A 27,418-nucleotide genomic window follows, 5' to 3' on the forward strand; every position below is an offset into this window, starting at 1 on the left:
GCCGCCGCGACTACATCTCCCAGCATCCCCCGCGCCCGCCGCCCGCCTGCCAGCGGGTCGCGGCACCGCGGGGCCTGCCGGGAGCTGTAGTGCGGCGGCGGCGCTTTGCGGCCTGGCGGCGATGCTGGGCGGCAGCCGCGCCGGCCTGCGCCGCCTGCGGAGCTGCGCCGGACGGCTGTGGCGGGGCCGGCGGCGGGCGTCCGGCATGGCCGGCGGCGACATGGGCCAGCGTATGGTCTGGGTGGACCTGGAGGTGCGGGCAGCACGGGACGGGAGGCGGCGGGAGGGACGGGGGACCCGCGGCCGCGCTGACGGTGCCGCTGCGCTCTGTGGCAGATGACGGGCCTGGACGTGGAGAAGGACCAGATCCTGGAGATGGCCTGCCTCATCACCGACTGCGACCTCAACGTGCTGGCCGAGGTGAGGCGCCTGCCGCCGGCACGGCACAGCACAGCACAGCACAGCCCTGCCCGCTCCCGGCCCTGCTGGGGGCAGGTAACGGCCCTCGCTGCCCTCCACAGGGCCGGGGAGGAGGGCGTGGGGCGGCCGCCGGCCCTGGGCAGGGCTGAGCCGAGCCGAGCCGAGCCGCCGGTTCATGCCCTCGGAACGGCCGCTCCTCCCGCCCTGGGCATCGCCGGGCCCTCTCCGGGTGGAAACCGCTCCGTTCCCGGCTCGGGGATGTTACCTTTGCCGTCTTCTCTTCCCGCCAGGGCCCGAACCTGATCATTAATCAGCCCGACGAGCTGCTGGAGAGCATGTCCGACTGGTGCAAGGAGCACCACGGGAAGGTAACCCTCCTGGAGCAAGCATGCTGTGATTCCCTCTCTCTGCCGCGGTGGGAATGATGTGTTGTTCAGGATGAGGAGCTGCGGTACAGCCACCTAAAAAGCTGTAATGGGCAGTTTGCAGTCAGAGGGCACTAGCTTTTCTTATATCAAGTGCCCCCCCAACCCATCTACCTTTACAAATTCTTTTGCTATGTGACTCCGTTTTGCTCAAGAGTTCTGGCCCTTTTTAAGTTGTTGTCTAATCTTGTGTCTTTAGCGAGCTTTGTTTCTGTTATTGTAAACTCATAGTTATATCCACATAACCACACCTATGATTTGCAAAAGCCAAGACATTTATGTGTTTATAACCTGGGATAAAGAACAGCAGACAGTAAGTATCATCCTTAGATTGTGCTGAGGAGGTGATGTGTACTGCTTTGTTCAAGGTGTCGTGTGCAGCTGCAGGTTGCATCCCTGAACCTTCACCCCTCATCCAGTACCTGAGCCACACTACAGCCCTGAAGTGGCCCGTGCCTCATAGCCTGGTTTTTAATCAGTTTGAGCAGTGTGGGAGATGCTGTGTGAGCTGCAGTGGCCAGAGCAGCAGCTTGCGGGGGAGCTGCAGGCAGGGTGAGAGAGGCGACTCTGGAAGCTCCTCTGGGTAAAGCCTGTTCTGTGGTGCACAGAATAAAGCAAAAGCATTCCAGTGGGGAAGGGGAAGGTGTTACTTGAAGTCTCAGGTGAAAACAGGCACAGGATGTGTGTAGAGTAGCCCAGAGCTGACAGAATGCACATTCCTCAGTGCAGATTCAGGTACCTGCAGGATTAAAGAGGCTGATGTGCTGTGAAGAGGGGTTGTTATTTCTGCTTGTCCCCTCAGCACTGTGCCCCCACTGTCAGTTTTTCACTGAAAGCTGAACTTTTGCAGCAAGGGATTACACTTACTAGTTCTTCCAGCTACCGAGGGAAGCCTCCTCCTTGCCAGCAGCCAGCAAGCGAACGGATTGTCCGATCCCCGATTGAAAATTGAAATTCGAGTTACTTTTCAATTAAGGCTGAAGTTTGAAGATGCTGTAAGCCCCCCTCCCTTTGGCACCCCGCTTTCCCCAGGAAGGATTAGCAGGAGTTTGGAAAAGGAATATTAATTTACTGTGCTGGGCGCCTTTCCCCTTCCCCAGCGGAGGACTCGAGCTCGGCCGTGCTTCAGGAGTGGGCTGGAGACAGCAGCACACGCTGCCACTGCTCCTCAGGAGCTACTTACTTTTAATTGCCTAAGAAAAGAGAAGCAATTAGAATATAGATGAAAATGCAGCCACATAATGAATTTTTTAACCACCACTTGGATCTGTCAAGTAGAGTTTTGCGGCACAGGCGTGGAAATATATAGAGCAGCCAGATGGAAATAAATCACTGCGAGCGCATGCAGCAGGTTTGACATTTAACTGGTGGGAAAAGGGGGAGGGAACGTTTCTGATTTACAGGACTCTTGGTAAACAGTCGAGCAGGATCCCGATTCTTTCTGTTGGTTTATACCTCTCTGTGTATGTGCTGCGCTGGGGCAGGTGAGTGCTGCTCCTGAAGCAGGGAGAAGCAGGACACTCTCCTGGGTCACCCAGGGGCGGGCAGATACATGAGGCCTCTCTAATGTCTCTGTAGTTGAGAAGCACCCCCAGCAGTTACAGCACCCAGGAACAGAGAACCCCCAACCCCCAGCAGTGGCAGTGTCGTGAGGCCTGTGCTGCTGCTGCCGCCTTGACTCCTGTTGAGTTTTACTTTCTGGGAATATTCTCATGTGTTTGTGGTTGATGACACCTGGCTCTTTCTTGCAGTCTGGCCTTACCAAGGCTGTGAAGGAGAGTAAGATTTCCCTGCAGCAGGCAGAGTATGAGTTCCTGTCCTTTGTGCGGCAGCAGACCCCACCGGGTGTCTGTCCCCTTGCAGGTACGTGTGTTCTGTCTTACCCATAGTGACAGTGCTGCTGGTGCTCCTGGTGGGGTGTGCTGGTGTCTGTGCAGGCAGATCAAATCCTGCTCAGTAAGGAGGGGCTCAGCCAGGGCATAACCCATTGTGCTGACTCCCTAAAGCGGCTCTTGCACATCATGGCAGTTTCAGTTCTTTTGTGCATTAACATTTCTGTGTACACTTGCAATTGAGGCAGGCAGCCTAACTGCCGACAGCCATCTCTGACCATAGAATCCCAGCAGCAACCCAAAGGAGTCTTCTCCTCGCTGTGCATGGAACCAAACATCAAATACAGATCTCCCCATTGTCCTGCCACAACATTCCAGCCATTCACATATAGTGGGACTGGTGTTAAGTGAAATTAACAGGGCCCATTTTCCCTCAGCAGAAAAGCTTTTGTAAATACTTGTAACAACACAGGTAAATACTTGGATACTTACCTGCGTGACAGAAATGGTAGGAGCAATCTGAATTATTACAGAGGGATTAAGTATTAACACCATGCCTGATCCCACAAGGAAAGTCTGACAAACCTTTGCAATCATATTTGCTAGAAAAAGGGCTAAACAAGCTTTTTGGGAATAGCTTGTCCTACCCCTCATCTCTGCCCAGCTCGCTGAGCCATTCCCCTTAGGTGTCATTTGCAGGAGGTTTGCAACATCGCTGAGCTAACATCTTGTTTTGTGTCTCTGTAGGTAACTCTGTTCACGCAGATAAGAAATTTCTTGACAAATACATGCCACAGTTCATGAGGCATCTTCATTACCGGATCATTGACGTGAGCACTGTCAAAGAACTCTGCAGGTCAGTGTTCCCCGAAAGAACAATGCTGTGAGGGAAGATCTGGGGAAGCCTGTTAATGTGGTGCTAATGATGCTCTTCTCAGATGAGGCTGAAGGCTGGAGGGGCAGGAAGGCTGCTGCCAGCCTCCTTCTCCTTTTGTTTATTCCTCTCTGGTGGGGGCACAGGATGAGCCCTGAGCTGCTCTGAGTGGTGCATGATGGGGTTTTTGCAATGGCAACAAGACCACAGCAGCCACCTGATGTGGTTTTGAATCCCATTTCCCTTTTTCCCCCACTTACAGACGCTGGTATCCGGAAGAATACGAGTTTGCACCAAAGAAGGCGGCTTCTCACAGGTGAGGTTGCTGCTTCTGTCTGTACTGGAGTTGTGCAGGGACTTCATGAGCAGAACACGGAGCTTCCTTTTGAGTTCCAGGCACACTGCTTCCAATACAGGCAGCGGTGCTGCTGTTCTCCATCATATGTTCGTATTCTCCTGTCTGAAGCCTGGTTAGTGTAGGGAAAGGGATTATTAAAACAGTTTCAGGAGTTCATCATGTGTCAGGCTGCTGTTTGGTGCTTGGAGCTTTGACTGTCCTAAGGGCAGTGGGAAGGAGTCACGGAACCTTTGCCACTCTGCTCTGGCACAGTGGTGCTGGGCAGGTGAGGGGGATCTGGTACAAGGAAAGGAGGAACGACTGTTGTGGTGGTCTCCATTGAAGTGGCGGGTGGGTGGGTGTCTGTGCTGCACAGCGAGGTCACTGCTTCATATGGACCATGCTGTCTGGTGGAGCAGGACAAAGCAGGAGCTGGAGCACGTCTCCAGGGCCCCCATCTCTTGTCTCAGATTGAATTGCTTTTAATAGCGGAAGCTGTAGAACCTGTTGGCTTTCGGGAGCTTCCATGTCCCACGGTGCCATAAACTAATAAGCCGTGTGTTCCTGTTAGTGCTGCTGGACTTTTATTGCTCTCCACGTAGCTGAGACTGTGAGGGCTGTTTCAATTTCCAGTGGAGGTGTGATCCCTGCCTGTCAGAGCTTGGTCTCTTACAGCCCAAACCAAGATGTAGCTGGAGATGACCCATCTCAATTCTCTTTCAGAGCACTGGATGACATCAGGGAAAGCATCAAAGAGCTTCAGTTCTACAGAGATAGCATCTTCAAGAGGAAAACGGATGAAAAGAAAAGGAAGCTGATAGAGAATGGAGAAAGCGAGAGGAGCGCCAGTTGATCGCTCGCCTTGCCCTGCAGCCCGTAGCAAATGCTTAGAAGCATCTCCCGGTTCTTTTCTGTTTGCCAGCCTCTTGAGAAGCTGTGCCCTTTCCTTACCTTATTTCTTATCAGCTGTTAACATGCAGGTGGAAGCCCAAGTTACCTCTGCTTTTCTGTTAGAGGATGGAGTCGATGCGTGCAAGCCTCAGCAGTGCCCTTGTCTGTCTCCTGGGTAAAGCACATGGCTTGATCCTCCTCTTTGCCCTGTTTTAGATGGAGTCTTTCCCAACACAATTAAAAGAGAGTTCTGTTGAAAGATGGTGTGTTTGTGCAGCCTTGGTTTTGTGCTCACTGTAACTGGGTGAACTGGTGTTTGGTAGCTTGGCAAAAGAAAATGCTCTGGGAGGTGATTTTCATTCTACAGACTGAGCTCTTTGCTAAGGACAAGAAGTGGTTTTCCTCCTCCATGGATGAAAGCATGGGCAGCATCGCCACGAGCACTGTTAAGACTGCAGGTTGCAATGTGACTGGACGTCCCTTCTCACCGTTAATTGCTGAAGGGCATTGAGCAAACCCCCAGCACCAGCGTTTCCTCTTTTTTCCCCTTTTCAGTTCCCTTGCTGGTGCCTGGTATTGCCATTGATCCCTCAGCAGTGCGAGTGAACAGGCTAAAAGCTCTGTGAACACTGTGCAAGCTTCACATGAAGCACCCAAGGGGGCACACTGATTTAAAACAGAAGTGTTTATGTGCCCACTGAAGCTTTTTGTGTGCTCAGTGTTTCCTACATGGGTTAGTACATACACGATGACAGCCACAAGGTGCTGTGCAGGCTGTGATCTGTTCCTGGTGGGACATGCGCAGATTTTCACTCCTGTTACCAATATCACCACAGCCTCTCACATCACCAAAAATGCTGCCTAGAAGACTCCTCATTGCCAGCAGTAAGTGAGTTTGCAAATCCCCACATCAGCTCACAGGTCTGGCCATTAAAAACATCCTGCCCCTCCTAAACAGAGTCAGTTTTAGCCAACAGCACAGTGGACAGAAAAACTCGTAGCCCCACGTTGCTTTTGGGGAGGCATTTGCTGGAGGAGATCCCCCTCTCCCTGCTGCAGTGCACCATTGGTCACTGCTACCACTAACCTGCCACCAGCCACCGCAGGGAAAGGGCTGCCAGGCTATGAACCGAAAGGGTATCAAAGAGCACACGGGCTGTACGTCTCCCTCATTTGCTTTTACTGCGGGTATTAATAATAATGACCATCCGAGGCTCCTCAATCACTCTGATTATTTGAACACCTGCTCTTCTAACCATGGGAACGGTTGTTATTGGAGAGAGGCCATTAAAATGGTTAATGGGGCAAATAAATGAGTCTTTGAAACGTCCCTCTCCTCTGCCACCGATGCTGGGTGAGTTGGAAGTTTAAATGTGGTTCCTTTATTTCCTGCACACTGGTACCTGCAGGAGGGCTCGGACCCCTCTGGCTGGGCAGCTCCAAGGGGCATCTCCAGCAGCCTCCAGCCCTCCTCATGCCCACACACTGTGAGGGGTTATTTGCCACAGCCAGTGCCTGTGTAGATGCCCAAGGAATGGAGCTGGATGAGACCAAGGACACGCGGTGCACCCAGCAGGAAGCTGCCTGGAGCCACGCGCCGGCGGGATCCGCTTTGTCTTTGATTTCCGTTTTGTTAGTTTCCCCCTTTCCTTTGACGGCTCCTTCCTGACCCACTTCTCCTCCTTTTCATATTTTATTCCTTTTTAAGGGCTTTTATTTTTCTCAAAACACTTCTCTTTTTTAGGGAAATCTGCCATCTGTGTTTATCCATTTTTAAACGTTGTTTATTCTGCTTCTGAAGCCACGGTGCTGTGTGAAGGATTTTTATCTGTTTCCTGCAGTAGCATTCCTGTTTCTGCGGGCCGGCATCGTTTGAGGTTCTGATTTAGTCCTAATTTGTCACACGCCTCGGCAAAGCGGAGATAAAACCCACCAAAGCGGGTGGCACTTGTGAGCGGCAGCGGAGCCCTGTCCTGCACCAGGCTCAGGATTCACTTCAGCAAAGTGCTGTATGAAAATTACCAACTGACTGAAACGGCCTCGCTCATGAACAGCCAACCACAACACACCACAAAGCCTTGTCCACGCTGCCACGAGGACACCTCTTCCACAGGAAACCTTTCCATGCTGTCCCGCATCCCATGCCCATCCTGGATCTCACCCAGCAACGTGGTACCCAGGCTGTGGCTGCATCGGCATTCCAGCCAGCCTGCAGCCCCTGGGGCTGGCGATGCGACTAACAGTGGATATTTGGTAGTTAAAAAAGCAGAATCACCTGAAGGCAAACACAGAGTGTGCCTGGGTTTTTCAATTTAATCTAATAAATTATCTTGGCTCCAGTAATTATTTATTTGAAACAGGAATTTCCTCAGAGGCCCCAAGTTCTTTTAATACTACATTAATAATGTAACCACAGATTACTGGTACAATTCCAGAGCAAGCTAACAGACTGCAGAGTTTATCCTGACCAGGGTTTGAGCCGTTCTCACCCTGAACACACAACTGCTCTGGCCTGGTGCAGCAGAAGCATCATCCCACAGTTAAACACCACCAGTAACCCTGATGCAGCCTGTCCCAGGGAGGAGGTTTACTGATAGATAAGCTGGCAAATACTGCGTGCTTCCCTTTTCCAGCCCTAGATCAACATTTTTCCCACGTTCTATCAAGCTCTAGTTATATATATCTGGCAAAAATACCCCGAACCCAAAACAACTCACCCAGACAACCAGAACAGTTGCTGACTGGCTCCAAATCCTGTGGGAGGTTTTAGCACAGCTTAAAATCCCACTTACAATTCCCACACCAGCTCTCTGTCCATGTTAGTGACAGCATCCTCACCCTCCTCACACACAGCCACTCCAGAGCAGCACTGGCACCATCCACATCCATCCACAACCCCCTTTTTCCCTCCCCGCACCTCTCAGTCTGTCCATCCATACGCTCTGTACTACCTGGGTGCAAACCCCCATCTGCATGCTCAGGGGACAGGGATGCTGCAGCAGCCAGTGCTGGCACTGGGTGCTGCTGCACAGGCTCAAGGTCGGCCACAGAGAGCCTGGAACAGAAACCCTTCATGCAGGTCCTTTCTCCTATGTTTTTCCCTCCCGCAGCAGTTGATGATACCCTTTTACTGGAACAACTCACTGGTGCTGACAGATGAGCTTTGAGGATGGTGCAATCTCCATGACACTTTAAGCGCCCGACATGACAAAACAAGGATGTGCAGAATTACCCCACCAGTATTCCGTAAAACACAACTTGTCACAAACCACTGTGCTGTGAGGATGGGCCAGCCCGGCCTGCCTGCAGCAATCCTGCCCACGGAACAGCCGGCAGGGGCAGAGGGAAGGGGGAGCAGAGGGAAAAACATGGGTCATGGCGAGGAAGAACGTCCTGAGGAGGACAGAGCCTCCTTCGGGCATAAGGGAACCAGCACTTCCATAGGCAGAGCTGCCTCTTCCCGTCCCTCAGTAATGGATGGGAGCCAAGTGGCTAGGAATTGCTGGGTGCTGAAGTGATGCTTTAGGTGTTGTGCTGAAGGAGCTCAGTGCTGTGTGCAGGATGCCAACTGTCGGTCAAGTGCCAAGGGAGGCGGGGAGGGAGAGGTGACAGTTGGACAGATCCCTCCCCAGCACTGTCGGGGAAAAGGCACAAGCAGCCAGACACGGTAATGGTGGGATAGAGCCCAACAGAGAAATTGTTTCGATGACGCCAAAAGGCCAGGACAGAAAATGAATGATTCATGTGCACAACCTTCAACACTTCCAGTACGAGGTGCCTGCCCATTGCGGATGCTCTCCCCAGAGACCCCAAAGCTGTGCCTGGGCTGGGACACGAATCCCTGCTTCTGAGCAGGTCCCCATGCACAGTGCAGCCCAGGGTGCCCGTGCCCCCTAAGCAGTGCTGCTCCCAGGCCACCGTCCCTCCCTGGGGCCAGCCACAGCACATCATGGGATAAGAATTTCCCAAGGACTTCTAATGACACCGCACACTGAGGCAGGATTCACCAGGGCTGAGCCTCCCTCTTCCTCTAAAGCCAATGTTTGCAGAATGACAGAACGGTTGCCAGTGCAGATCAGGCTGCAAGAAGCAGTCACTGCACCCAGCTCTAACCCCATGCAATGTTTTACTGAGTGAAAACCAAAGCCTTTCCTCTGCACAACTCTATTTTGTAATGAAAGCACAGCCTGCATGAAGGCACAACTGCTGTCTCCCTGCTACTTCCCCGGCCACGGCTCCTCTCCCGCACTGCGCCAGCTCCGTGCACTGCACCGGAATCAAAGCAAATCAAGTGAAATAACGTGTGCTCCCGACCCAGGCAGACAAGACCGGAGGGAGGATCACGCTCTCCAAACTTTGCAGAAGGCAAATGAAGCGCAGAGAGATGAAGTGACCTGCTTAAGGTCGCATGGGGAGTTTGCAGAGGAGCCAAGAACTGAGCTGAGATCTCCAGGGTCCTCATCTACTTCTTCCACTGTTGCACATCCCTTCCTCCTTGCCTCTGGATACACCAGTTAAAAATAAAACTGCATTTCCTTTCCCTTTGGCAGCAACACGACTTCAGTGCAGAAGTCTGTGAAGTGCCTGGGCCGCAGCATCACCAGGATGCTGCTGTTCGTCTGCAGTGCTCCGTGCTCTGTGGACTTTAGGGGATGTGTGTGTGTATACATATTTGTTTTCATGTATTAATTAGGTTATGCAGCACTTTCCTCCCCAGAATTAAAGCGGAACCTCTTCACAGGCCCCTTTGAAGCAAATCTCTTGTCGCTTCAGAGGAACTTTCATCGCCAGCCAGCGCTCCGTGGCTCCCGTTCGCATTGTTCCCTTCAGTCGGAACAAAACTCCTCCTGATAACGGTGCAGAACAAGGCTTTCGGTCCCCAGCGCTGCCAAAGCCTGTGCTGGGATGCCACAACCGGCCCCCTTGCAGCCCGGGGAGGGGAGAGAACCAGGAGATGAAGGCTTTGGTTTGCCGGTGCCATCCGTGCCGTGTGAACCGGATGGGAGCTCCCTTCGGCTTGTGGCACATCACAGCCTGTTGCTGCCATTGCCTGTTGGGAAGCGGAGGGCTGGGATTGCCTCTCCTCACTACCCCTGCCTCCTTCACGCTGGCGGTGCACAGGCTGCCAGGTCTGACTACAGAGCGCATCCACAAACCCCTCCTGTTTCCCCCACAGGAGTTTTGATGCTCAAATCTCTGCCTCCGAACACAGCCCCACAGCAAGCCCTGAACCCAGCACAGCCCCAACACCAGCCCCGAGCAGGCTCTCCCGAGCCCAGGCTCCCGACACATGGAGCTGCTGTTGCTGCGTTTGGTCTGGTGGTGTCTCCCGAAGACAGAGCTGCAGAGCCGCGAGTGGAGGGAGAGGGCGGGGGAAGAAGAGCGGCTCCGTTTAGGGAGCAGGGCAATGAAGGCAGGACAGAAACACCACTGGGAGCTCAAGGGTTTCTCTTGGGTGGCTGTTGAAAGGCAGCACAGCTGCTCTGGTCAAAGGGAGGTTCTAAAGGTACATATTATCCTTCCGGGTACAATCCCCTTTGCTTCAGAACGGAATGAGGAGATCCTGAAGGAATGGAGGTTGTTTTGCTCCTCGTTCTCAAAGGGAAGGAGGACAGAGGAGTCCTGGCTGCATCCCTGTGCTGTGGAGGTGCCTGCACGAGCCCTGCCCCGTGCCACGGAGAAGGCGAGCATCCCACTGCTGCAATTCCCACGTGCTAGGCATCATCATTCCCACCTTCTCCCCTGCTTCCTCCATATGTGCCCACCCATCACCGACCCTCCTTCAGCGAGGTGAGACCTCCGCTGTTCCCAGCTCACCCCAGGAGCGGGGCATCAACAGCATCCCATGGGAATTCACTTAAACACACAGATGCGTGCCCAGGTAGAAGGTTCCTGCAGCCAACCCAAGCCTACAGCAGCTCTGCTCTCAGATGAGCTCAGCCGAGGTCTTTCTAGATCATCTCTCTCTAACGGATCCCCTCTAATGTCAGGCAGCCAAAATGCAAACAATATGTTTTGGAACAATTATTTCCCTTTCCAGAGGAACAAAGTCGCTTGGCCTGGGCTCTTTGTCGTGTCCTCTGCTGCGTGCTGTAATTGCCCCGAGATGCTCTACCTGGGGAGAGCCTTAATACATAATTATATACCATTAGCGATGAGAATAACATGACAACTGCTTTGGATAATCACCCAGAGCAGCGTTGCTGCCAGTCTCCTAGCTACCACAGGCACAGAAGTATGGGTCTCATTTTGTATGAGAGGGCACTTCGGAAGAATTATTTAAAGCTGATAATGGAAACTGCAGACACACGGTCCCGGTTCCACAGGGCTCGGGTGCAAACCAAAGGAAGATTCACCGCAAAGGCCAACCAACCAGTACGGGTTTATATTAAAAACCAAAAGGAAATAAAACCAGCGGATTAGGAGCAGAGTTAATGCAGCAAAAGGGAAGGCAGCCTTCAGGAATCGTGTGCCTGGATACCTGGTACTGATTTAAAGACTCCAAGAAGCTGTCCCTAGGTGAACTCTTCTCATGTTTTACAACCGTGCTGCTAGGAATCTGTCCCATATTTCCACCTGAGTTTGTCCAGCTTCCATTCCTAAGCACATACCACTTCACCATGTGAACCCCACGTAACTGCAGGCGGGGACACGCCAAAATCTGTCTCCCAAAGCCTGAAAACATCTTTCTTGTCTGAAGCACCAGGGCTCACAGTTCACCCACGTCCACGACCTTCTCCTTTCTCCTCTCCACAACGGGACCAGGTTTAACTCCATCACAACAGCAAGAGCAGCAGCACATACAGTGTCCCACAACATTTAAAGGGGATACACCTCGATGCTGGCCCTTCCCCATGACAGGCAGCTGTGCAAGTGTAACAGCACACCCCATCAGCAGGCTGCCAGCATCCCCTTCATGCCCTGTGCTCGCAACAGCACTGTCCAGCCGGCCCCACGTGCGCTTTGGGACCTCACCCGCTCCATCACCCCCCTCCGGTTCTCCCCCTTCAGAGTGTTTTTCACGCTGAAGGATGGGACTGTCAACCCATCCCTGGTGAATAAAGCAAAGCAAACAGAGACCTTGGGAGGTGCTCCGAGTCCCAAGGACAAGGCTGGCTGCTGCCAAGGTCACAGGCACGGTGATATTCATCTTCATTCCTCACCATCACCATCCGCAGCCTTAGCCGGAGAGAACCGAGCCGTTTCCGGGCTGTGCGGCTTTAAAGGATGAGGGAGCACAGGATGGTTCAAGAGGAGATTGCTTCATAAGACAATGGCTGAGCTGATAATGCCAGCTAAAGTCAGGCCACCGGGGACCTCTTACAGTGTTAAGATCCAATCAACTTTAAAATATTACTGTCTCAGGCAGGCGGCGAGTCTTGGAATAGAAAACAAGCGCCCTGTTTCCTTTACCGGGAGGGAGGAAAAACCCAAAGGCCCGTTCTCCCTGTCCTCACCCACCTATTGAAATATTTATGGCGTTTGTGCATGCTGCTGTGTTAACATCGCATTTCCAGAGCTCAATCTATAAAACCTCTTGTCAAAGCCCTCGGCACGACGCTACCAGCTGCGCGGGAGAAGCGGATGGCAGAGCTGCGGAGGGCAGAAGCAGTGCCTCGGGAGAGGCTGCAGCCACAGCCACCTGCATCTCACCCCACTCCATATGCAATACACCGTATTTCTGGGGGCCAGAGGACACACGCCTCCCGTGTCCCAGGGGGGATGTGCTGATATCCCCCTTACATTGCCTGTCCACTGGGATGCTGTTACCCAGCTCCGAAGGCTCTTTGCAATGAGTCCGTGCTCTATATACCTCTGTTACTGCCTAGGAAGAGCTGACGTGACACGCCATTACTTTGTGTTCTCTGGTGGCCACAGTGGGATGGCAGCGGTGATGGCTGCATTATATATTTTATCATAAAACCAAAAGCAATGACTACAACTGGCTCTTAATAAAAATGCGTGCCTCTCACCGGTGCAGAGCGTGAGTTAAACACTGTGTAACATCAAGCAATCTGTAGCGCCTGCATATGCTATCATGCAAACGTCCCCAAAGTGCCCCATGAAAAAGTCAATAACATCAATAAAATCAACAACAAATACAAAGCAGCCTGGCTTGGCAGCAAGCTCTGTTCAAGGGGAAACATCTCAGCTGCCTTCTAAACAGGCTTTAGGGGGAGAAGCATCCCCACGCAGCACACCACAATGAACGTTAACAGATGAGGGCACGCAAGGCAGCATCACCCCACCCTGCTCTCCAAGGCAACACCAGCCTTCGGATCAGAAGCGACACGCTGCCCCCGTGCACGGGATAAGGAGCATCCCTGCACCTCTAAGGGCACCGAGTCGACCCAAGCACCTCTGGAAACTATCACAATACAAGCAACAGGTCAGCGCTCTCCCTCTCTACCACTTCTTGCTGGGGTTTAGAGGATGCCTCCTAAACGTCTTCCTCACCTCCTTGTCATCTGATGCTGCCCTACTCTTCCCACCTGCCTCTAAGTTATGCCACTTCCTTTATTATGTACCCATTCATCTGTCCCCGAGATTCAAATCCATCCTCCTTTATGAAGAATTAACTTGTTGGAGCTGATTTATGAAGACTGGCAGGCACCTGTGCTGAAGCAGTGCTCTAATACGTTCATCATGAAGTCCTGTAGTTATTCCTAAAAGAGCTCATGTTAATGCCTCGCATTAAAATTCATATTTTATATCTACATAACTAGACATCTCTCTGCAATCTTTAAGATATGCCCTTCAGAACCTGGAGGTTTTCCTTGGCTTTTTTCCTTGATCAGGGATCAAAGCTATGAGGGTGACAGTTGCCCATAAACAAGGGTGGCGTTGGCACAGGGTGGCAGGTCATGAGGGCTCTATGCCCCAGGTCTGACTGACAGCTGGGACTCGTCAAATGACATCCTCCATCAAAAGTGACTCCCTTCTGTTAACGCAGGCAATGGAACCATTGTCCTTAAGAATACAACCTGCTCTGAATCTCCTTTAACTGAGAGGAGCCAGCCTGCCCGGAACACAGAGGTTTCAGCTTGGCATTCTTCTGGAAGACTTCCCAATTTGCAAGGGGCAAACAGAGGACGAGCCCGGAGGAGCAACTCCGAGGAGCCTTTCATGTGAACCAGCTTGTGGAAGAAGCAATGGGCATGAAAGCAGAGCCATGGGGGGCAAATCCTCAGTAGTTTGTGGGAATATTTTTCTGCCTTTCAATGCAGACATATTCCATTCTCACAAGTCCCTGGTAGAAATGAATCCACTGGAACCCAGTGAATCTGCCTAATTGGCCTGTGTTCAGTCAAGTTGGCCCAAGAGCCCAGCCCCGCATCCCCCTGTTCTCCTGTTTTCCCAACAGGTTTCCCTTTGAACACCAAGTGTTTGCCTGTCTGCTCTGGGTAGTGCTGCTGCAGGGGTCTGAAACCCGCCCGAGGTTGCTGGATGGAGCAGAGATGCTCACGTGCCCAAGGACCTCCAGAATCCCTGCTCTTTGCTGCTCATCACCCGGGACCCTGCTGCAGAAGACTCCACCACCCTCAGCCAGGCACTCCCAGTGCCTGGTTCCTCATCCCTGCCTTCTTCCCTGCTCCCCTACCCCTGGTATCTTTTCCAACTCAATGTGCCGGGCCCCAAGGCCTCACCGAGAGCCTTCACACTCCTTCCCATTGCTGCCCACGTTTGGAAAGTGCCCTGCAGGAAAGCATCATCAGAAACAAAGCACCTTGAGCTCATGGCCAAGGCCAGTGTTCTGCTGCTGATCATAATTGGCCACTTAAAGCCTGAGCTGCAGCACCAATTTGGTAGGACTGCAATCAGTGCTGTTTCTAAGATGCAGGATAAGAAAGAAAAGAAGAGAGAAAGTTAATCTGAATTTGTTTTGCTCACCAGAGCAGCAAGAAAACCCTGTCCCTTATTGTTACTTATGTAAGGAGCAGGCTGCTTTGTTGGAAACACTTGCATGTGGATAACCCCTGCTCCAAAGCAGGTCCATCCTCAGCAAGGCAGACATGGAGGTTTTCTGTGGCACGGCCACTGTGTGGCTTTTAGCTCTCTCTGAGGGATGTGGCACTTTCGTGAGGCAAGAAGCCAGGATGGCTTTGAGCAGGACGGAATGCCAGGAGGCATGGCCATCACCCAGCCAGTTCAGGAGCGAGCGGATGTCTTCATCCCGCTCCCGCCCCTGGATCTGATCCAAACCAGATTGAAGCCAGTGGAAATCTTCCCATCGGCTCCCCTGGGCGCGCAGCCAGACGGTGAGCGGCGTATTGAGCTCCTCGGATGCAAGACGGAAAGACAGACGGAAAGCCCGAGCCGAGCTGCCGCAGGACCCCCTCGCGAATGCGCAAGTGGGTTTTGCTGTGCAGAGGACACGAGCACAGCCCTTCACAGAGCTGCTGCTGCCGGGGAATCACCGGAGACCTCCCCTTGGGAATCTGGCATCGCTCGGCACGGTGAGTCCCCTCCTGCCCCTGCCTCCTGCCTGCATCCCGGCTGCTCGATGGTGATGCCCAGCTCAGCACCTTGGGATGGCTCTGCTCTGCTCCACTCTCTTGATTTGTTTCCGTGGGATGGTGCAGAAAACAACATCCAATAAACTGCCCGCAGTGACCTCCCTTCCCCGTGTCCTTTGAAGCTAAACTGAATGCTGGCTTTGAACCCCCTCTGTTTGTTATGTGCAGCAAAGCTTACGCGCTTCTTGGCTGACATAAATTATAGAGCATTAGGAGAAGGAATAGGAGGAAGATTCTGCAAAATGCCCTCCCTAGTAGCTTTGCTAATTAAACCACCTCTGCAGCCTTCCCAAATGTCCCTATGTTGTGACAATCTGACGAGCGCATTCCAGCGAAACTATTAAATTATATGGTGCAGATAAAATTCAGATGAGACCATTACCGGTCGATCGCCAGCTGAACATGAGCTGCAGTGTGCCCAGGTGGCCAAGAAGGCCAAGAGCACCCTGGCTGGTATCAGAAATGCTGTGGCCAGCAGGATGAGGGCAGTGATCATCCTCAGTGAGGCAGGCACCACCTCAAATCCTGAGCTCAGTTCTGGGCTCCTCACTACAAGAGAGACATTGAGGGGCTGGAGCAGGTCCAGAGAAGGGCAATGGAGCTGGGGCAGGGCCTGGAGCAAGGTTTGGGAGCAAGGGGCTGGACCTGCAAATATCCTGCTGAAAATGTTCCAGTTCCCTTCGGGAAGGAAGATCCCTGGCTCCCCACACCGAGGCCTGGCGCTACAAAGCCTGCTGCACCAGTTAATTCATTACTGGAGGGCGATCATATTGTACCGATGGGTGGTCATCGTTTGTCACTGTAAGACTAATTAGCTATGAGGCTCCTGGAGCTTTTTGTCTGCCTGCTTGTTTTAAACTGTTATTCCCTCCAAGCAAACAGCAGGTACAAGCAACTTTCATTCCTTAAATAAGGCACATCCAAGGAGAAATGAAAGAGAGAGCTGGAGACGAGGTCTTTTGTGGCTTGGAGGTGTTTGGGGCACCCCATCTGTGCCTGCAGAGCCCAGGAGACGCCAGCAGCGAGCACACTGCAACGGGATAAGCAACACCACCAAGAAGAAACTCCAAAGACAAAAGCAGCTCTGGCCTCCAGGTCTGCAGCTTGCACTGAACACGATATTCTGCTGGGGGAGACATTTCTGTGCAGCTGTGCCTTTACAGGCACGGGGAGGGGGATTGGAAAGGCGTCAGATGGAGCTCTGGATGTCTACTGTTGTTTATTCTTAGTATTTTCACACTGCCAAGAGGCCCCGGGCACTGAACAGCCCTTTGTGCAAGGCACCAGACACACAGGACAAGGCGCATTTCCCCCAGACCCATACAAGTTAAAACGAATAGAGACTATAGATGTATTATCACTAGACAAGAACTTGCCCTAAAAAGCTATCTCTAACTATCAAGCAATTATCTCCAGACCCAAATGAATTTCACGGCCCAGTTTCTTTTCTCACGCCCCCCCCCCCCTTGCCAAGGCTGCTTTTGGGAGGGTGGGAGCTGCATGTGGAGGGAAACAAGTGCTTTCCCTTCACATCTTTATGGGTGATGTCCACACAGTGCAGTGAGCAGCACTGTGTGTGAGCAGCAGCGATGGTGCCAAACAGCGACACTTCCCAGTACCAAACGGGGTGTGGAGGGGAGTTGCTGAGATCAGGCTCTGCTCTGATCTCACTTGCATCTCACCAGTTTAAAATCTTAATTGAAATGCCACTTAAAAGCATCCTGCTCTCTTCCGAGCACAGGGAGGGGAGATCAACCCCACAATACAAAAGCAAACACAAAGAAGCCAAAGCAGTGTTTTTTCTAAGAACACCATTTTCTGAAGGCACAATCATACGTTCCTGCTCCCCTGCCTTGCTGGCAGCACTGCCCACCACTAGCAGAGGTATGGATGTGCTCCTTCTCCAGATAGGAAAATCACCGACCAAACTAGGCAGGAGCAGTGTCAGCTCCAGACGTGCCAGCCAGGATGCAGCACTGCCATCCCTCTCCAGCTGCTGTCTCCCTCTCGGGTTTGGGGAGGGGAAGAAGAGGAGGAGGGAGACCACTCTGTGTGTGCAAGGCTGGGATGTGAACCCCTGCAGCACTGCTTGTCCTGATGGTGCATCGCAATATCCCAACCCCCAGATGCAAAGAACTGGTCCAAGCACTGCAGCTCCCTCCAGCTCTTCTGCTTAAAACCAGCTTAAACAAAGAAACCACGTGCAGAAAAGGAGAGGGGGTGTTGAGGATCCGGGAGCCTCCAGCAAGTGTAAACACGGAGCACGTATGGATTTCATAAGGAGCAATCCTGGGCCGTGCTGCTCAGCCTCCCAGCAACCAGAGCAGCGATGTTCCGAGCCCCCAACGCTGCTCACCCCACTCTCCTCTGATCCACCACACAGTTCATTTCACCAGAGCAGCAGAGACTGAAGATAAGTATTGATCCACAGAGAATGAAGCTTCCAGGCCTCATTTTCCAGGCGCGCCTGGGAATCACCTGGGAGCGTGTGTCGGGAAGGGCCATGGACAGCGAGGTGCGGGTGAGCTCCAGCCCTGGCTTTGCCCCATTGTGCTCCCTCTGCTCAGGGACACCCACCATCCCGGATGGGCTCCTCAGGTGCCTGCACTGCACCGCAGGCTCTTCCCTCTGCCTGCCCCAGCCTTCTCCAGACCCCACAGCTTCACCAGGCAGCTCCTATACATGGGAGAGGAAGGGAAAACCCAATCTCGCCAAAACCTGATTAGCTGCAATTCCATCTTGCTGCGGTTCCCCAGCGGTGTTTTGGGTGCAGCACACAAACTGTTTGTTCATTTAGGAACAATGGAACTTAAAAACAAACGAGGTGCGAAAAGGAGGGAACTAAAAAGCGAGGCTTTCATCTGGAGGATGCGGCTTTGATAGGGCTCAGAGAAAAGCTCTTTTCTCAGGGGGATCATAATTATGCGTTTTTGCTGTGAGACGTCCGGTGGGCTGGATCTTCACAGGCTTTTGGTGCTCCCTTCCCCGCCTCCTCCCACTGCGACTTCAAAGCAGAAGGGAAGAACTCCCAAATAGCATCATTTTGTTGATCAAAACCCTGCACTAAACACTGGCCCACACGAAGGAACCAGATTGGAGCTTTTCATTCTCGACAGACAGGGCCACGGTGAGCGGAGGACACAGCAATGGGCTCTCCCCTGCCCGGGCAGCTCTGTTTCATGAGGAGCGGAGCTGCCTGCCCGGCTCCGGCCGCGCACAGTCAGGGAACACCAGATTATCTTGCTCCGGGCACCGGCATTTAGGAGAAAATGGCTTTCTTTCATCTGCCCGAGTCAATCTCTTCCCAACACTTGCGAGCCTGATTGCCGCCAATTTCCGCCGCAGAAACGCAGCCATTTGGAGGGGAAGGCATTAGTAAGGAAAAGATACCCATAACATTTCAAATGAAGCCTTTTTATGCCTGTCTCTCCCCATCCCACCTCAGGCCGTGCCTCTTCCAGTGTTTTGCTATCTGTTCTTCGAGAAAAAGAGATTTTTCCTGTTGAGAGGCCACAGTCTCATGCCCAGGCATGAAGGAGTTTCTGCACTATATATATATATATCTATGTATACACTAGAGGACTTAAATATATAGCAGAGAACTCAAATATACAGTGGAGCACTTCTCTACCTCTATAGTATAGTCTACTTATATACTAGAGTCCTCTACTTCCATAGTAGAGGACTTAAAGTGTGTGCCCTTGGTGCTACGCAGAGCCACAGCCTTCCAGAGTGCTTACGGGCATGTGGCTCCAACCATTTTCCACTCATCCTTCTGGGCCTGGATATTGCCACACATATGTTATGAAAAATTACCCGCTGCTCGGAGAGCTCAGAGATACAATAAGCTCCACATCAACATTAATGAACCCCTGTCTCTCCTGCGAGAGCAAGCTAATGTAATAACAGCGTTATATTCGGCAAACAAATGCTTGAGACAATTTTTTTAAGCACCAGACAGTAAACAGGACCCAAAATATCCTCATGAATTACAAGAGTCTAAAATCCTCTGCTGAGAAATTAATTTAACAGCAGTAAATACTGGAGCAATTTCCCCCGTGTGAAATGCCACCGCAACATTCAGTTAAAAAGCTTCATTGGAACAGCTTGTGGGCGCTGGTGTGGGGAGGGAAACGGTGCTCCGGCTGCATGGGAGAGGAAAAGCCACTGGGTGCTGGCACCGGGAGGAAGGATGCGCCTTCCCTGTGGAAGGGGTGAGGGAAAGAGCAGGGACAGAAAGCTATGGGGAGATGAACTGGGGCTCATTGGAAACACTCAAAGTAACTAGAGATGGGGCTACTGGATTTCCTTCTCTCTGCAGGGTAATACTGATTAAGGGTTACACATTTCAGCCTCTGTTTTCTGACTGGCCTCCCACCCCTCTGCAGCCTCTACCTGTTGGAGCAGTTATTCAGGGAAAGTGGGCTCTCTGCAGTGTGGCACCCCTTGGAGGCACATTTTCTCTTCCCATTGGAAACACATCAAAACCAAGTGCTGCCCGACAGGGATCAGTTCCGAGCCTACAGAAGTGGTTTGGCAACAAGGAGCAACAGTGCAGCCACTGCCGTGCAGGCAGACGCTGCGCTATCACCTCCAAGACACCCAGGAGAGGCGCAGAGAGAATCGCTCCCTCAACAAATACATGGGAGAAGCTGAAATCAACCTGAACTTTCTATGGAAGAAAGATGATTAAAATATAAATAGACATGTTTGTTCCCAAGATTGATGGCAAGCGCTCAGCGCAGCCTCGGCATTAATCAGGGAAGTATAATTATGTCTTTGCACAAAAAAAAAAAACCACTATTAAAACCCCTCCCTGCCCCAAGCAGCAGGGGAAGGAGGCAGCTGATGCTGCACGAGTCCGAAGTCTGAGGAAAAGGCTGGGGATGCTGCCCTGCAGAGATGGGCTCTGCTTGGCTCCAAGGCTTTCATGGCACCTTCCCTTGTTTTCACAAGAGGTTTCCTTCTCCTTCCCGGGTTCCCATCTCTGATAAAAGCAAAAGCTCATTTGGGGACCCAGTGCAGAAAATCATCGTTGGGGGGCTGGAGTGGCTGGGGCATTTGGTACCCAAACATCACACCCTAACAGCCTCTCCCTAGAGGAAACACTACAGGTTCCTGTACTCAAATCCATTCAGGAACGGACAAAGACTTTCTTTCTGTTTCTTTTTAATTAACCTCTTTCTGTTCCCAAGAGGAAAAAAAAACAACAAAACCAAACCCTTTTATCCTTGTGCGTTTGACACCATTCCAATTTCATCGTTTACTGAAAATAGCCTGGACGGGTCCCAATAAAGGAGCTGTTGCAGCCGGAGCAGGTGGGACCGCTGGTGTCAAAGCGGCTCATCACTGCCCATTCCAAACCCATTTCCCACCACTTAACGACATCGCGGATCGAACTGTCTGGGCTGAGATGGGACAAGGGAGGGCCAAGTTCAGCTCAAGAACAGCACTTGCCTTCGAGGGCACTCAATTTGCCTCATTTCTGCTGCACGGGGCCACAACAATACGTGCTTATGGTGTAAGGCATATATTAAGTAATTTTCTCACTCTATGTGTACAGCCTAAAGCTCAAGACAGCAAGTTGGGGAGGGTTTGAACCCAAATGACTGTGGCTGAGGACTTAAGCTGGGTTCCTCACTGTTTATGCACGGCTCAGCAGCACTGTAAATAGCAAGGAGCACACACAGAGGCCATCCCAGACCAGCTTTCACCCCCAGACATCCCCCCCAGCGCCGGCTCCTCCCGCAGCTCACCCCCGCGCCGTGTAACCGGGAGCGGGAAGCCGGGTTAGAGCACGCTGGTAGGAGCGCTCTTAACACGGGGGTCGGGAGGTCGGGTAAGCAGAGCGCGGCCGCGTTGCCATGGAGTTTGTCGAATTAGACACTGAACACGGGGAAGCCGCTAAATGAGCTGACCCCAGCGAGCCCCTGCGCCCGCCCGGAGCGGGGGACACGATGGGAAACTCGAATGTGCCGGGGTTTCCCCACTTCCCTGTCCCCCCCTCCCCCACCCCCTTATGTCTTCAAAGCCATTTCTGGGTAATGCAGGGCATTACCCTGGTAAGGAGCCATTTTCTTTGCTCTCCTCGTTTTCTTGTAGCCCCTGCAGACTCTCCAAGGACATTTCAAGGCATAATTATGCTGCTAAATGTGATTGCCTGAGCTCCTATGACCTGCTCATCGCCCTCAGGGTGCTGCTCAGTGAAGCTTCTCCGTAACCCCACTCTGTGTCAGGATGGAGGGGAGGAGGCGGGAGGTGGATGTAGCACCACCAGCCTCACATCCCTCCCCAGGAAGGGATCAAGCGGCCAGGCCAAAGCAAGAGATTGATTTGCGGGAGCTGCACGCGCGTGTGTGAAACCGTGTGTGACAGCACCAAGATTTGTTTGACATCTCTCTCCACGCAAGGTCAAGTTGTGCTCTGCGGCTGCTGACTCAGGCGGCCGGGGTGCTGCTCCCAGCGAGGCGCTGGGATGCTGGCTCAGCACGCCTGGCATCGTGGCCGCAGGCTTCCAGCCATGCAGCATCTCCCATCTGCACCCCACCGGCAGGAGCATCCCTGCTTTGGGCAGCGTGCTGCTCTTTGCCAAGCCTTGCAGGGCTTCCCCACATCATTTATTCATGCAGCAACACCTGCTCAGAGTTGGGGAAGTTTTCTGTATGGAGCCCTATCAGAGCCCTTTGCCGACCGGAAATGTAAAAGGAGGAAATACCATGCAAACCACAAACATCTTTACAGCCTCTAAGTCACTCCCCATCACTAGTTCCCTACACTAACACTGCCTTGCTGCCCTGGGCAGAGCAGAGGGGAGACTCATCCCACAGAGCTCTCATCTACGGCGGGTCCGAGGCCCTGAACAAGCTCATCATCACAAGGCAGAGCACGTTCTCCACTCATCGCGTGCGCCAGCAGGGAGATGGGTCTCTGCTCTTCACATTATTTACTTTTTATAGACAAAGCTGTGACCCTGGACTCCTTTTTAAAGCTTATCCATCACAGACTCTTCTCCCGCTCATCGTCAAGCTGAGAAGAGGCCACTGTGTGGGGAGGGATGCAGGATTTATTCACAGCCTCAGACCATGGATACACTCAGCATCAGGGAAACCCCCTCCCAGATCCCATTCCTGGGGTAGCTGACCCAGCCTGGAACTGTCACGTCCTGCAGAGTCCCTGCAGCGTTCACTGGGCCAGACCGATGTGAGAACAGGCACGCACAGCTCGCTCTGCGGAATTCGGGAGCTGAACAAACAGAAAGCAAGGAATAGTGGAGATGTTTGCATGGGAATCAAAAGGAACACGCTGTCATCATGCACTGAGCTCAGCCCGAGAGCCCCGAGTACAGTACATCGAGTGCTTTATTGAGCGTATCTGGAGAGAGAACAGGTAAAATAACTGAGTTCGGGGATGAGGCCACGATTCCCGTGGCTTTGGAGAGCTGAGACTATCAATACGAGAGGTCAGATAGATTTTCATGAAACGGACTGGTGATGCCAGATCCTCTCAGCTGGAAAAAGAGAGCCGAGAAAGCTTTTGTCCCCTGTCTTCAAATAGCTCTCCATTTCTGAGAGAGCCTGTGTCATCCCTGGGTGTTTGGCAGTCACACTGGGGGAAGGCACTGCTGCCGCCTCACTACAGGCCAATGTTAACTTTGAGCTGGGCTAATCTGTCATCCCTTTCCTTCCTTTCATCCCCAGGCAAGCCTCAGAGCCACTACACCTTAGCAAGGGAAGGGACAGGACCGCTCCAGGCTACCGAAGCGGATTTGTGCTTGCTTTGGTTTCTTCTCCGTGCACAAGGAGGTTGGAAAACAAAGTTAGATATAAAATCCCCTAAATTATTTGAAGAAGAAAAGGGCCTCAGTGCGTGCCAGGCAGCCTTTGGGGGAGTAGGGGGTAGAGCCAGCCAAAAAGCTACTGCTGAGCATATTAAAGAATGGCATTATCAAGTGGAACAGACAAGACATGTATATAATGCATAAGTAGTGTTTGCTGCTTCTCCAAACAACTCATAGATCACCAGGACACAAGCTCCTAGGAAGAGCAACAAAGAAAAGAGAGAGGAATGTGCAACAGCATCAGAAGAGACATGTCTGCTGCTGGGAAAAAGGAAAAGCCTCATTGAAGCCCAGCGTATGAATGGGGCTGGGAGATGCCTGGGGACCTAGGGGACAACAGAAGGGAACCTGCACACAGGAGCCCCAGGAGCTGAGCCCCATTCGGGCTGTCCTGGGTCCCAGTGGGTCCCAGCCTGCCCATCTTCACACACGGTGCCAGCAGCAGCGCTGAGCCCAGGCAGCCAGCGGGGCCGTGCTCTTGGCATCCATCTGCCGAGAGTGACCTTCACCCACTGAAGGGACATGGGCTTGAACAATCATAAGCGTAAGGCAGGTTCATTTGCTTCTCATTGAGCATATTAAAAGGATATTACTGCTACAAACAAGAAATCTAAATGAGCCCCCAGTTGCAGCTCTGGATAAGGCTTTAGACTAAAGGTGCAGGGCAATGATTAACACGCCTCATATAAACCATTTATTGTGCGTAAACAAGGCGAGACACCTTCTCTTTTGATAAGTGATGGAAGGGCCATAACTGAGCAGTACAGAGACAAAGAGGCAGCAGGCTGGGGAACACACACCGGCTGCGGTGGCCCCGGAGCGGTCCCTTCCTCACCGGGCCGCGGCTCTTCCAGAGGAGGAGCTGCTGCTTGCAGCAGCTCGCAGCACAGCCCGGACCCGCTCCACATGTTCTGTGCTGCGGAGAGCACAAAGCCAGCTCAGGGCAAAACCCCAGCAGCCGAATTGGAGCCGAGGACCTTTCCCCGGGCCATTGTTGTGACAGAGAAGGAGAGAAAGGAGACGGGAAAGGTCTCGCTGACGCAGCCCGGCAGGGAAATGAGCTTGTTATTAGTGGTGGGTTTAGATGGCTGCTCGCAGACCTCCTGGGCTCTCTAAGTGCCTCTGATGAGAGGTGAGCGGCGAGGAGAGGTCCCCTCGGAGGTGCTGCCCCGGCTCATCTGCTCCCAAACACTCCAGCCCCTCCGGCTGCCTGCTCCAACACAAGGACACGGCAGGAAGCGGAGCCTTGGAAAGCTCCTGCCGCGGAGAAATCAGTCACTTTAATTACCCCCTTGCACTGTATTTATCTCCATGAAAGCTCCCCTGCTCCTTTGTCACTGACTTGCAGGGTTAGCAAAAGGAAGCAGGAATGATCTATGTGCTCGTGTATTTATCTCAACAGCACCGCCTCAGAAAACAGAGCCTCCCCCTGCCCCGAGCTTCTCCTGCGGCTCCCGAGCTCACAGACTCTGCTCAGCCCCATCAGACGGGGGCTGTGAGGAGGGGATGCGGGGCAAAGGGGAGCTCAGCTTCCAGGATGCTGCAGGGCTCCTGCCTGGCCATGAGCTCCGGCATTCCAAAGGGGGAGGAGACCGCTTGTGCCTCAGGCAGGTCATTGCCCTGTCCTTTTCATTGCTCGGAAGGTGCTGGGAGTGGGTCCTGGCTTGGGAAGGAGGGGGGAAGGTGAGGCCAGGCCAGCTCTGGTGGCCACACATCCTCCACTGTGGGCACCAGCAAGGGCTCCATCTGCCCAACTCCATCTATTGGGGGGTGTTTTGGGCAACAAGAACCAATTGCCACTGCTATGTAGCCATGCACAGACCCACAGACACCAACACTGTTCCTGCACACCTGGGGCACAGCCTGGAACCACTGCCTGCTCCCTGCCCCACCGTGTGGTGCGAGAGCCAGGACAAGGAATCACTTTCTTTATTCACTGCAGGGTTGCAATGCAGCTGAGCCACAGAGGAGCACGGGTCACAGGAGGCGGCAGCGAGCACCTTCCCCTGAGACATGGCTCACAAACACAGAGGGGTTGTTTGTGTGCACAGTTTTCATCCTGCCAAAGCACACAACTCCAAACAAACACCCAAGTAGCCACCTGCCTGGTATTTATGAGCTGCAGCAGCTGCTCAGGCTCCAACCATCGCTGTCCTGTGCCAAACCCAGCAGATTGATGTGTTTCCCCTAACACCGAAAGGCAACCACAAGCCTGTCTCTGTAGGGCAAATGGCTTTCTCAATGTTTGAGTGTAAAGACACTGCCCCAGCTCCAGTCCCGGTGTGTTTCCCAGCAATGACTTTGCCTTCCACAAGCACAGAAGACACCAGAAACTGGAGTAACACCCACACGACCAACTCGCACAATGCCATAGGAGCAAGGCCTCCTGGACATGGGCAAAAACCGGCTCAGCCCCACATCCAACTTACCCCCTACCTTCTTCCTACCACAGTCACTCCTTGAGCTTCTAAGCAGGACCAACAACAGACAGTTCTGGGGCCTGAGAGCACGTGGGCTAATGGCATACATCAAAATCCACACCAAAGCCATTTCTACTGCATAAATGGAGAAACAAAAGACCAAGAGACTCACCCAGGGTCCCTGGAGAAGGCTCTGGAGGAGCAGCACCATTCTGCACCCAGCTCTGAGGGGCTGAGCTCCTCCCCACTGCTGGGACATAAGTAGCTTCACCTGCCTGTAGGGCAGCCTCATCCCTCCCCTCGTTACTCACCTGTAAGCACCAGGGCCCTGCCCCCTTCCTGATGATGCCCAGGGATTCCCACACTCTGGCACCCCCATCTTCCTCATCCCACTGGCATTCCCAGCTCGTGGCACTGCTCGGTCCCATGCTGTTCCACCTGCGGCTTGTGCGGAGCAGAGATTGCGCTCTGCTGAAAGACCCACTTTTGTCACGGTTTCATTCTGCCGGTATTAATACCCGATCTGATTCCATTTGTTCTGTTTTACAGTTCATCTCCCGCAATTGCCTGGCTTTAGAAACAGTTTTTGAGGCAGATAATAAATAAATGTCGTATGGCACCTTGTATTTTAAGCAAATTTGAGACTTCCCTGATGAGGTGCCTTCCACCAGAGAGCCCTGTTCAGTCAAGTAATTGCAACCTCGAGTCTTTATCCTCCCCTTTTGTTCTCTCCCCCCCTTGGCAAAGCTGCAGTCTTGCACGAGAACATCAGCAGACAAACCCCTTGAAAATAACCCTCCAGAAGAAATCTAATTTACTTTTTAATCTGGGTCGGAAATTTGCCAGCGGAATTTCCACCGACAAGCAGAGCCGTTCATTACGCTTATCGCAGGGGCTGGATCCTCACTCCCCATCCGGGTATCGCAGCCGCAACGGTGGAGCCTGTGTGCAGGGAGAGATGGAGAGAGAAATCTGCTGATATACTATTTGTTTGATACAATCTTCCCCCGATAAGATCAGGCAGCAGAGGACAAAGTGACGACCTTATCAGTTTTGACTGCTGATATTAGGACATAGCACGCATATACATACACTTGCACTTCATTTGGTAGCTTCTCAGTTATTTATACACAGACACACACCCCCATAACTCTGTTGCTTACTGAAGCCCTTACAGGGTTCCTACAGTGATGTTGCTAAAAATCATCCACCACAAAGGCCACGAACATGTCCCGTGCTTGATCCTTATGGCTTTTTTTGGGTAGGTGGATTCCCCAGCCAAGCCCGGCTCCGACGCCAAAGTTCCTGCGTGGAAGTTTCCACCTCTCACTTTTCCTTCTCAGAACGATGCCTCCTGTGGGAAGTGTAAATACAGAAAGATGACAACATGTGCATTAGTGCTCGTTAGGATGTCATCATTATATCCTGCAAAGTGTCTGCTGAAGGGATCCCTAAAGGACACTTAGAGATGGAGCAGCTGCTCCGGATTTGTTCCAGCTCACATCTCAAGGAAAATGACATTGAGATAAATACAGCATCCTCAGAACAGAGCAGGGACCAAGAGAGGGGGGATTCCTTTGGTCACACGTCTGAGCCAGGACCCTGCATGTTCCCAACCTGCCTACCCTTTGCCCTCTTAGCAGCAATTGCACGCTGTAACGCTTACAGTGGTACCAGTGGGTCCAGATGGAGGGACACGTACCCCTCATCCATGCAGCTCCAACACTGGTTGTAGTTTCTCTGTGGCGGTCGGAGGTCAGTACGGGTTCTTTGGGGGGAAAAACCCAAACCAACACCCGAACATCGTGATGGTAACACATATGTGACCAAACCTTCAGACGTATTTTAAGCCAGATTGCCAGCTG

General features: G+C 52.6%; 1 protein-coding gene and 1 long non-coding RNA gene across 2 annotated transcripts; one reads left to right on the forward strand and one right to left on the reverse strand.

Annotated features, from left to right (window-relative positions):
- The first annotated feature begins 118 nt into the window (after positions 1-118).
- Positions 119-5,038, forward strand: REXO2 (RNA exonuclease 2). The gene is made up of 7 exons (XM_057428297.1): positions 119-253; positions 337-420; positions 711-788; positions 2,597-2,708; positions 3,425-3,527; positions 3,808-3,867; positions 4,612-5,038. Exons 1-7 carry the CDS (start codon positions 122-124, stop codon positions 4,739-4,741), a joined length of 699 nt encoding a protein of 232 aa, XP_057284280.1. The 5' UTR covers positions 119-121; the 3' UTR covers positions 4,742-5,038.
- On the reverse strand, positions 1,145-25,905 carry LOC130609380 (uncharacterized). The gene is made up of 3 exons (XR_008974770.1): positions 25,726-25,905; positions 1,918-2,038; positions 1,145-1,584 (listed from the first exon to the last, which is right to left on the reverse strand). It is a non-coding gene; the product is annotated as an uncharacterized LOC130609380 (long non-coding RNA).
- Between the last annotated feature and the right edge of the window lie 1,513 nt (positions 25,906-27,418).

The sequence above is a fragment of the Pezoporus wallicus genome, unplaced genomic scaffold (genome assembly GCF_028554395.1).
Source record: "Pezoporus wallicus isolate ANWC-B61680 ecotype Strahan unplaced genomic scaffold, APGP_CSIRO_Pwel_v1 contig_7819, whole genome shotgun sequence".
Classification (NCBI taxonomy): Eukaryota; Metazoa; Chordata; class Aves; order Psittaciformes; family Psittacidae; genus Pezoporus; species Pezoporus wallicus.